The sequence below is a fragment of the Ostrinia nubilalis genome, chromosome 16, assembly GCF_963855985.1.
Source record: "Ostrinia nubilalis chromosome 16, ilOstNubi1.1, whole genome shotgun sequence".
NCBI lineage: Eukaryota > Metazoa > Arthropoda > Insecta > Lepidoptera > Crambidae > Ostrinia > Ostrinia nubilalis.
This window is the reverse complement of record NC_087103.1, coordinates 10,058,674-10,070,443: the sequence shown is the minus strand read 5'-3', so window position 1 is coordinate 10,070,443 and position 11,770 is coordinate 10,058,674. Positions and strand designations below refer to the sequence as shown.

The following is an 11,770-nucleotide window of genomic DNA, read 5'->3' as shown; positions in this document are numbered from 1 at the left end:
TATATAATTAATTTGAAGATGATGCCAAATGGGTTTCCACTCAGCACCACGACGCTGGTTTTCAGTGGTCGTTTTCGTAGTTACTTTGACTAGACAGTTACAACCTATAACTGTTTTTGTAGATTTGTATGTCTTAACTGTGGTCTCGTAGCCCGCAAACCGCAGATAAACCGATTTTAATAAAAAATCGTTTCAAAGGTGACTTTGTCGAAAAAGTTATTAGTAGTAGGAAGTAGGATATTAGTAGGATCTACGAGTATGTAAGTATACCATTCCAGGCACGTAGGAATCACCTATAAAATCTTACATATTTTTGTTATTATCATTAATTATAAATGCGTCAGATAGATAAGTATTATTTGCGTCAAAAATATTTTTGCAACAACTATCTATTACTATAAATAAAAGTCTGATTGATAACTTAGCCATTAGCGGTAACCAGCATAGTACAAAGCGGCCATGAAGATAGTGCTATTTTCTTTACTACTTGCGGCTTTGGCTGGTAAGTACGAGTATTATCACTTATTTATTATTGTGTTTTCTAATTTAATACTTAATTGAAATCTGTAACGTTTTTTTACTTACGTTATTTTTTGCGTTATGTGCTCTTATCACGCATGCATGTTAGGTTGTTATCCCTTTCCTCATTCTTTCTTCTTTCCTTTTTATGATGTGTGTTTTATGATAGCTATACGCATGCCATGCGTCATTTCAGCCTATGACAGTCCGCTGCTGGACGTATACCTTCCCAAAGAACGCTATAAAGTACTATCTCCCGCTCTTTTCATCCAGACAAATTTTGAGATCGTCAGTCCATCAAGCAGGATATCCTGTCCTACATTAATAGTTTACTGAGGTATCGGGTTTTTAACATAACCCTAAAATGTCCTAAGTGCGCCATCCACAAGATATAGGTGGTAGGTAACTATTGAAAAGGTCTATCAAAGCTGTTTGTCGCCCGCCATAAGAGGTGAATCAAATTTTTCATTATGTGGTCGTACCTAACGGTTACCTTGGTCTACTATGTATTGGCATTCATTGCGGAGAAGTAAAAATTTAATTGTTTATTGGAACATTGTTATTTATTTTAACATTATTTTTATAGCAAACGCCGCATGGGCTGTACCACTATCCGATTTCCCCGAGCAAGAATACTCGAGATTCGTCCAGTACACTGACGAAAATGGTCTTCAAAAGACGATTGATCTAGAAGAGGAGGTTGATGAGGATCTTTTGGACAGTCTGGATAGTTACATTGATAGATGCGTTTTGTTCACAAGGTACGTAATTTATGTCGTAATTTAACTACTTCCGGCATCAAATACTAATGTGTAATGTACATAAGTATGTCTATAAATCACTAATTAAATGTATTTTAGTTTATTCATGATCATTATAATTAATATTGTATTTAGTTCATTCAAAGTAACGTTGTGTCATAACTTTACTACTTCCGCTATCAAATACAAATATTTAATGTGTATAAATAGTACCATAAATCATTAATTAAATTTATATCAGTCGATCCATAATTATTATAATTATTATTATTATAGTATAGTATTTAGTTAATATTAAGTAGTGTTGCTGACTTCCCATTGGCCAAGGCGGGAACATCTTGTTCAATGCGACGTCCGCCGCATTGCGGTAGGGGAAGTTTCGTTATGGGTAACGGTGTCGAGGAGCGCAGTCTTGCTGCAGAATCGAAACCGTTAACATTATCCTAACCACTGTGTCGGATATCTTGTTACCTACTTATTATTGCAATAATTACTGTGCCTAACTTATAAGAAGAAGTTACAATAAAACAAGAGTGAAGTATTTTCGTGTTCGTATTTCAACAACCCGCTGTCCTTCTGAGTTTATGATAGCCATATCATATTTATATGTTTACTTTTTAATACCATTGTGTATTAAGTCTTATCTATGTATTGAATTACGTTGTTACTTTTACCTAAATACCCACAACTTCTTCTGCTTTTTCTTCTTCGGTGCCTTTTCCCATTACGTTTGGGATCGGCTCTACTCATTCTAAGATGACTATCTTCTCTTGGGTTGTCTGTTCATGATGAAACTAAATACATTATAATGCATTGTACAAATGAAGTCATAGATACACTGTTAATTCCTCATGTCTACCTACTATTGCAGAGAAAATCCCTCAGAGGGACAAAACCTGGAAATGAACAATGTAGAATCTATTCTGTCATCAAACTTTGACCCGAATGCGCCGACAGTTGTAGTGGTACATGGCTGGCTCGGGAATCAGGACTCTGGCATGAACACACAGGTGCGAGAAGGTATGTATTGTTCATAATCTCCTTCTTATCATGCGACTTGGCTCAATTTCACAGATTATTCTGCCATTAGATTTCAACTTCTTTAAAAAAAACTGTTTGATTCAAGTCAACTTTATCACTCTACTGCTACTCTTGTAAAGGCAGAAGGCGGTCTGTATGATTTTTTACTAGATAGGTAGGTATGTATTTCAAGTTGTGTTAAATCAGCGTCCACCAAGACCTAAGAACATAAAATTGTTTCTAAACCACTTTCCCCTGCTTAAGCCTAGGCGCAGACCAACGATTTTTCGTCGGCCGATAATGTAGTCGGGCAGTTGATCAGTATGGGCATGTATGGAAGTGCGCACATTACACCGATTTGATTTGGCCGATTCTTCATACAATTTAAAATCGGGCACAACTATCGGCCACCTTAAAATCGGTGGTCTGCGCCTAGTCTAAAAGATGTTGATGTCAGCAGTCTATAATATGATAACAATAAAATATTATCTATCTTACGAGTATCTCATATATTTTGAGTGAAATCAATTAACCTCTGATTATAAGGATTAATCTAATTGCTATGCGGCTACGATTAATGAGTTATAATGATAAGAAACGACACAGTTTTGTATAGGTGTTGGCTGTGATAGTTACAAAAAAAATCAAATAGTTTTAGTGCGAAACTTAAACTTGCAAAGTGCCTCTAATAATGTGGCTGTAACAGAGCATAGTGTGACCCTTCAAATGGTTTTGTCATTCCAGCATTCTTATCGAAGGGACCTGCCAACGTCATCGCCGTTGACTGGCGGAGCCTGGCAGTCTCTGGCTACGTCACAGCCACCAGAGGAGTTCCTGAAGCAGGCCGTCAGCTTGGCAGATTCTTGGCCTTCTTGAACAAAGTAGCCAATGCTCCGTATGAGAAAATGCACCTGGTTGGGTTCAGCTTGGGAGCCCATCTCGTTGGAAATGCTGGAAGGGAGTTGGGAGGAAAGGTTGCTCGTGTCACTGGTACGTACTTAAATGTCGTTATATTCATCCAGTCTTCTTCTTCGTTCTCATCACCGATATATTTTTATGGAGGATAACATATCAACCTCAACAACTCGTTACGGTCTTATAGTAACTGTTGTGATTGGTGTGATTTCACTACAAAAATATTTATTGTAATGTATGTACTTTGGACTTAATTAAGTTTCTATAAGCAGAGGGAGATGAAATAAGCGAATAATTTTTTTAGCGTTTTTAATTATTCTATTAACAGTGCGTTTATTCTATTAACAGGTCTTGACCCCACCGGATTACTATGGAACCTAAACTCTAATAGGATCAGCCGAAACGACGGTCAGTATGTTGAAGGAATCCACACAGACGGTGGTCTGTCTGCGAGCCTTGGCATCGGCTACGCCATCGGAGACGCCGACTTCTTCCCTAACGGTGGAAACAGCCAGCCTGGCTGTCTCACCAACTTCTGCAACCACAATAGAGCCTGGAGGTTCTTTGCATCCACAATTACTCATGACCACCTCGTGGGAAGGCAGTGCTCCAACTACCTGCAAGTTACGCTGGGCACTTGCCGTGGCCAAAATCTCAATATGGGCAACAGTGACTTGAACAAGACTGGGTAAGTTTTTGCACTGGTGAATCTTTTAAACATCACTTAGTTTTCATTGAAATTATTGATTTTTTTTATCTAGATAACATTTTACAAAATAATACTTTTTAATGTCGGTTTTTTCTACTAAGTACAAATTTTATATGTTAATTTCTAACCTTAAACTTTTTCTAACTATGGAATTTTGGTTTCAGATCGGGATTGTACCGCATGAGGACAAGACGTTTTTACCCCTACTAATGTAGAAAATAACAAAATTAGAGCCTAGTCTAATAATCACAAAAAAACCTATCAAAGACGAATAAAGTTGTTCAATCATAGTTAAATGTGGAAAATGTTTTTTTATTTAACTACTTAAATTAACAGCCGTTACAATAAAAACATTCCAAATTAATAACTTTTTCATTTATTTGGACCAATGAATTTAGTAACTAATCTCTAAAACCTGTATTTATAATACAAAAGACTTACGTTTTTTGCAAGGTTTCTTTATTTTGGAGGTGCAAATTAACTCAAGCTTATTTTAAAGAAATAATAAAACAATAAAAAGCAAAGGTCAATATAAAGTAATAAAGAGCCCCGCTATATGAGATGACAAAAATTAAATAATGTTCCTAGAACTTTGAAAGTAATTTTCAGTGAAAGTTCTTACTTTAACGGGATCCCTTTGATTTGAGTATATATTTAGTTTTAAACCCAGCTATCTCGGGCTTATTATTATAAAATCGCTGTATATTTAATAAAAGATGTTCAAACAGAATAATAGTAAATAATACTGCCTTGATGTTTTATTAGTAAGTAACAAACGGAATCATGAATAAGATAACAAAAACACGTACCTATTAATAACAGAATTAATTTAACAGGAAAAGTACTTTTAATTTGGGGAAACTGCTGAGGGCTATTACGGAAAACATATACGAGGTTAATTATTGCTGGTTTTGATTTATAACAAAATTATTATAGATTATCAATTTGTAGCTCAGTGGAGTAGCGCTATAGTAATGATCGCCAAGGTCAACCAATTTTCACCGTGGTTGATGATAAACGGATGACCGTTTTTAGCGTACATATTTCACAAGCCTTCCTCTTATATAGTAAATTATTTACTCGTATGTTATTAATGTCCATTTTACCATCAATTCATAATTTTAAGTGACCCCTTTGAAAACAAAATTCCTGTTAGTGGTCACTTAAAAATTAGGGATTGATCGTGGAAACGGGCTTAAGTTTCAGAGGCTTTAGAATTTGATAGACGTAAAATCACCTCCCCCATAGATTTGAACTTACCTGTCACTTCTACCATAGAGGTCGATTTAAAATACATGACATTTGGAATAAGTCCTCTGAAGTTTTACTTTGCTTTAGAACTAATTTTACAGATTTTAGCCATCTTATGTTATTATCTAAAACAAAAACTTTCAGTAACAAATAAAACTGCAGACAATTTATAGCAACTTTTCTTATTTATCATAGATTAGGCAGATCTTATCAAGGATCCGGTTACTTACCAAAATGTTTAAATTAATGAGACAAACTTAGAACATGAAACCATGTTTCAAAATTAATGAATTTGGAGCCTCTTTTTCGTGTAGCAAATTTTTCATTCCAAATAAAAAGATTTTCACCGTTGAATTAAACCCGAGCGCACATATTTCAAGAGAGGCCACAAGAACGTAAAATAAATTGGACAGCCTAAATATTTCTTCCAAATCTTTAGATAGGTAAGTAGTCCGAAAAAAGATGGAGTAGGTGTTCGCTTAGTTATAATATGTAAGTATCATATCTAACGCCTAGGTACCTACATATTCAAGTTACATCGTTTGACATTTAAAATAGAGTAAGGGAGATTTTTGGAAACCTATTAAGATATAGAGACTTGAACTAAAAAACGCGCACGCTACGTTAGGGTAAAAAATAGACAATGTCATAAACCTCCTCTGTTACAACTTACCTCAGTCTCCTCTAAACCACGGTGCTAATGTTATAAATTATATTTTCATTTCTTTTCCATGGAAAATTTCTATTGACAATTTCTGAGAACCGTAAAATTAAATCATTTACCTCAAACTGTTAGTTAAAGAAGCAAAAATTTAATCGTAGTTTGTAAGTGAAGTATTGCAAATTGGGTTTTAAATTACAAATGTCAAAAGTTGAATAACTAATAAAAAATAGAAGGCCTGACTTACAAAACCGCGTTGGATGAGTACTAATTAAAATTTATTGGGAATAGTTTATATTTTTTGTAATTGCGTTTTTTTTAGAAATGTTGCTGGAAATCTGTAACTGACCGTCAGGGAATCTCAGATATTGTACAGCTTTTGGTTCATTTTCTGTCTAATGAATCGTCATTAGTGTAAGCCACAACATAATCGGACCGACTTGATGACTTAAGTGACCTTTGGCGAACAGAAATTATGTTTCATTTTTTATCCATCATGTTAATTAACAATATCTGCAAGGTCTTAACCGAACTAAATTACACACTATTTGTTCTACTTAAAGCAGAACCTCCGAGCTTTAATAAGAAGTTTTTACTGATAAAGTACCCTGATAATCGCATAAAGCCAATCGCGTTTACTCCTGCAAGTTTTCTGAGGCGTATCTGATACGAGAACGAAACCGCCTTCCTCAATTATCATAAGTATTGTAGCAATCAGCATGAAATAAAATCTAATACGAATTTTCGTACCGCTAAGCGGAATCTTGAAAAGCCAAGATCATTTTCATTTGTTTGAAAAATCATCGCTGAAAAGAACACTTTAGTCTAAAATGTCTAAAGTATATTTATTTATTTATTTATTTATACTTCAATGCCAAAAATATTAACATTAGGCGAACTTAATGCCATAAGGCATTCTCATCCAGTTTACCTTTGGGTTATGCAGAAAAATTAGTTTGGCTATTAGTATAGACTGTAATAAAAAAATATCGGTTGTGAAAAATATTCCAGTTGTACCTAACTTTTAAAGTATCCTTGTAAATGCCTAAAATACATGTACGAGTACCTTTTACTTTGAATTATTCCTAACAGATAATAATAAGACTTAAAATGATTCAAACAGTAATTACAAACACATAAGAAATATAATTTATTTACTAATTATTTTTTTTACTATGTTAGTGCTTCTAATAATAATGTCTTGAATTTGACTATGAGTAGTAAGTTTTGGAACCTTCAAATACATCGTTGATTCCTCTATTAAAATGGTTCCAGGATATTTCTATTCAGGAGGCTTATAAACCGTTTTCAGGATAGTAAAATAGGACCAGGATGTACTAATGATCTGAAACAATAAATACGAGTAGGCATGGGCACAAACATTGAGTATATTACATATTATGTTTTACCGATATTTGAGACTGCAATGTTTTAATAACAATTTTAAGTAAATAAAATGAAAATGTATTATTATTTATACAAAAATTGGTAAGATGACAAAGTAGTTTGTTTTTAACTTTAGTTAATTCAGGGTCAGGATTTTTTAATAAAATCTGAAAACCGTATATTTGATAAAAGTGTTTACCTTCCAAAGACACATTTTTATTTGCTTTTCATTTGTAAGAAGCAAATGGGATCGTAAAAAAGAAATTAATATTAAAACACTTCAAACAATGGAATTAAAAGGAAAAATACTTACTTTCGTGAAACTGCCGTAGGATATTACAGAAAACTTGTAAGCAGTTAGCCGTTGTGGTTTGCTAGATCTGTTGAAATACGAACTTATAATTTAGATAGATCTACACACAGTAACTTAGAGTTTTAAAGACTATTTCAAAGTTTGATTATACACGCAAATAAAAAAATCTAAATACATTTGCATAAACGAATTGAATTACCTTGTTCTTACAAATCGTCAACTCATGTCTCTTTCCTTTTTGACCTACCAGCGCTTCGAGACAAACATTTAGCAAGTGCTGAGAAGAAGCGCCGCAACAAACTCATAATTATACATCACTCATGTACATGAAAGATACGTACCTGGTCATGATTATAAGAATAGTTTTCTTCGTCTTCTGATCCACTTCATACCATTTACTATTGTATGCTGCATCACCCACTTTCGTGCTCTGTAAAAAATGATTTTTAAAGAAAACTGCCTGTTTTTTATTATTTAGGGATATTTACCCACCTCTCCGATCAACTTCTCTCCAAAGACGCTCAGCATCAGAATCTGAAGTAACACAGAGGATAAAAAGACGACGCTCCTTGGTATTTCACTAACTGGACCCATCTGAAACCACCAATAAATAAAATACAATACAAGTAAGCCTTATCTAATAATCTGTTATTGTAATCAATGAAACTTAAGTTAAAACCCCTACATTTGCATCTAACACTGGATAAACTACTAGATTTTGTGCTCAAACAAAAATAATGTTCACCGTCAAATTAAATCCAACCGCACATATTTCAAGAGAGCTCATCATAACGTTGAAAAGATTGGGCAAACTAAATATTTCTTCCAAATCTTCAGATAGCCTGAAAAAGAGTGTTACTTATTCATTCGCCGCTGAAAGAGCATTAGGTTGAAAAGTCGTCTTCTTTTTAAAATATTCGATTAGAATTCAAACAGACAGATAATTTAAATTTTGTTTTATTTCACCCATTATTTTTAACCTCGAAGGCAACGGTATAAAATAGTAAGGAGCAGAAGATAATCTATAACAAGGTGAGTTAGTGAGGCTTACTTGAGAATATATTGGTGATTTTTAACCAGTTCTTTAAGTTCGTCTTTGTTTGAGGTATCGACGTTTTGTAATTCTTCGCTTACCATTGACAAATTGCTGCAAATGTGGGTGGTTAGTATGCAGTACAGTGCATCCACTGTCACGAAGTACGAAACACTAACAAAACCTGAAACATTATGTGCAGGAATAAAAGTAACTTCTTGTTAAATAAAAGAAATTCTAAGTTACTTAGGCTGGGTTGCACCATTTTACTTTGACTTTCAAAAATCTGTCCAAACTCCATACAAAATACACCGGTTATCATTAAAGTTACGGTCAAAGTTTTTTTTTAACTTAGCGGTGGGTAGTCCTCATTAAATTTGAACACAGCCGCCACTTACGCCACTTACGAGTAGTCGCTTATTCGCGCGAGTTTTTCCATACGTATTTCTTTTAAGCAAGTTGATAATCACAACAATGCCTATGCGATAATGAGCCGGTGTTCTCTTTTATGATATTTGTTAGTATTAAGGTTACATTATTAAATAATTACTGATAAATGTGATTAATTCATCACTTTTACCTCGACTGTCGGTAATTATTCATAATAACCGGTTATTATTAATAATTTTCAATGTATCACATTTACCGTAACATTAACACCAATAAAATAAAAACTTGATTTGCAAACAACTTTCATGCTGCGATAAAGCCATTAATATTAGTGCAAAAATTTGATTAGATGTAGTACTTACAGTGTTTTAATATTTATAAGTAGATCTAAATACTAAGAAAATTGTATAACCTGTCGAATAGGTCGGATAATTAGTTATTACTACATTGTGACATTGGTGGTTAGGTATCGTGCTGTGTGCTATTATTACCAAATAAATAAATTTTAAATTGTTTTTTTTAAAGTTTGGTGGTGCGACTCTGCCTAAGTACCTACCACTACAGTATATAAACGAGTAAGTTCTCTATATAGGGTGTTTGGCGGAAGGTTAGACAAACTTCGTGGGTGTATAGGTAAGGTAATTTTAAGAATACAAGTTCGCCCATTTGACTCCAAGTGACCTAATGTTTTTCTCATTATCTGGATCAGAAAGAAGAACGGTCACGCCCCATACAAAAAAAAACCCAGACCCGACAGAAACGAGACATACCTCAGTTTTTTTGTCATGTCTTAATTAGTAAAATTATATATTTTTTATATTCGAAATCTATGTATAACACCAAAATATTACCCTTTGTTTTTGTTCTGGCGTTATACAAAAACTAATACAAAATGCTTATTTATCACCAAAATTGGTAAATGTATGTACCTAAATGTCTATTACAGCTGCTATGGAATGTATCTAGGTGACCTGGAGATATAGCCGGATTATACAGGGTGGTTATACATATGGAACGATAAGTGATCTCACTCGATTATTTCTAAACTATACAAGATATCGAAAAACTAGTTACTGATTCTGAAAGTGCTTCACGAGCTCTTTCAAATGGTACCAATAATAGGTTACAGATTATGGAAGCTGGTAACATTGAATTTTTGGATTTTGTAACTTCTCGTTTCCACCCTGTATAATCCGGCTATAACTCCAGGTCACCTAGATACATTCCATAGCAGCTGTAATAGACATTTAGGTACATACATTTACCAATTTTGGTGATAAAAAGGCATTTTGTATTAGTTTTTGTATAACGCCTGAACAAAAACAAAGGGTAATATTTTGGTGTTATACATAGATTTCGAATATAAAAAATATATAATTTAACTAATTAAGACATGACAAAAAAACTGAGGTATGTCTCGTTTCTGTCGGGCCTGGGTCACAGATGACCGTTCTTCTTTATATTAATTTTTTTCCGAAATTTGACCTGAAAACTGCTTAATTTTTTTTAGATATAAAATAAATAAAGATTAGATTGAAACACGCGAGAAAAAAATTCTTAAAATTACCTTACCTATACACCCACGAAGTTTGTCTAACCTTCCGCCAAACAGCCTGTATAATTAAGTTTCATTATCACTCAACATTTTTGTTGAAAAAAAAATAGCACCGTTTGTTTGTTAGTGTTTAAAGAATAGGTTCTATGAATGCTAAGCGAACAATCTAATCTATTTAAAGCACACCATTTCGAACGCTAAAGATGTTTTTCTCACTTACTGGAAAAAACTGAGTAAGCATACACAGGAAACCACGTCGCCATGGATTCTATTGAGAAAGGAACACCCAAAGCAAACGGCAAGATGAATTCCACCTCATTTGTCTCAATGTAATTATACGTCATAAATATCAACGGAGAAATGTTGTAAATCACAAAAAGAGCTATGTTCACTATGAACAAATACTTCATTAGAATCTTAACGAGAATCATTTGTCTGCGAATGATCGCTTTCTTTTTAGGGTTTTCGAGAATGGTATTGTAAAGTCCGTCGAGACTTTCCGTTAGCTCGAATATCTTTTGTTTTTTATGAGCAATTGGCAAGATTTTTAGTAGGGACAGAGCCCCAACGCAAATGCACGAAGCCAATTGAGTTAACTCCATAAAATTTTCAGGCGCGTATCTTGACACGAAGAACGAAATCTCCCCAATTAACATAATTATAACCACTACCACCATAAAATAGAATCTAAGTTCAATATTTCGGCCATTGAACGGGATCCCGAAGAACCACAAGTTTAACTTTATTTGTTTGAAAAGTTCTTCAAACGTCGGTATGTCCATTGCTATGGAAAAATGATCCTTAATCAACAAGATTGGTTGCGGAAAATGTATTTTTCTCTTTTGTCCGTATTGATAGGATGTCGACGACTGCTCTCTGTTTACTTTAAAGGCATTTATATACAGAATATTTATTCAGGGTTGTCGAAACGAAATTATTTAAAGCTATGTTTGTTGCCAAGCTTTAGACTCAAATTATCCACAGAGAAAGAAATGATGACGTATTCCACTTTTAAAATACCAAATAAATCCAGTACCTAAGTCATCAGTCTCCTATTTTTCTCCAATTAATTTGAAATATAATGTACTATTTTTAATAAAAATCTTTAACTATTTTGAATCAATGAAATCGAAAGTTGATGAACTGGCGTCCATATCATGATCATCAATACCATTTTAAAGTAAAAAAGTTAGTTAAAATTCAATCTAGATTGTCGAAGCCCTATATCAACGGTGGCCCTATAATTTGGTTTCATGT

General features: G+C 33.7%; 2 protein-coding genes across 2 annotated transcripts; one reads left to right on the top strand and one right to left on the bottom strand.

The window, feature by feature from the left end:
• Nucleotides 1-402: 402 nt before the first annotated feature.
• LOC135079367 (pancreatic lipase-related protein 2-like) lies at nucleotides 403-4,291 on the top strand. The gene is made up of 6 exons (XM_063974010.1): nucleotides 403-502; nucleotides 1,106-1,280; nucleotides 2,152-2,300; nucleotides 3,045-3,290; nucleotides 3,564-3,903; nucleotides 4,089-4,291. Exons 1-6 carry the CDS (start codon nucleotides 460-462, stop codon nucleotides 4,132-4,134), a joined length of 999 nt encoding a protein of 332 aa, XP_063830080.1. The 5' UTR covers nucleotides 403-459; the 3' UTR covers nucleotides 4,135-4,291.
• Nucleotides 4,292-6,830: 2,539 nt separating this feature from the next.
• Nucleotides 6,831-11,295, bottom strand: LOC135079141 (odorant receptor 85b-like). Its single transcript, XM_063973730.1, has 7 exons — nucleotides 10,734-11,295; nucleotides 8,587-8,752; nucleotides 8,281-8,377; nucleotides 8,028-8,129; nucleotides 7,877-7,965; nucleotides 7,536-7,602; nucleotides 6,831-7,181 (listed from the first exon to the last, which is right to left on the bottom strand). Exons 1-7 carry the CDS (start codon nucleotides 11,293-11,295, stop codon nucleotides 7,119-7,121), a joined length of 1,146 nt encoding a protein of 381 aa, XP_063829800.1. The 3' UTR covers nucleotides 6,831-7,118.
• Nucleotides 11,296-11,770: the final 475 nt, after the last annotated feature.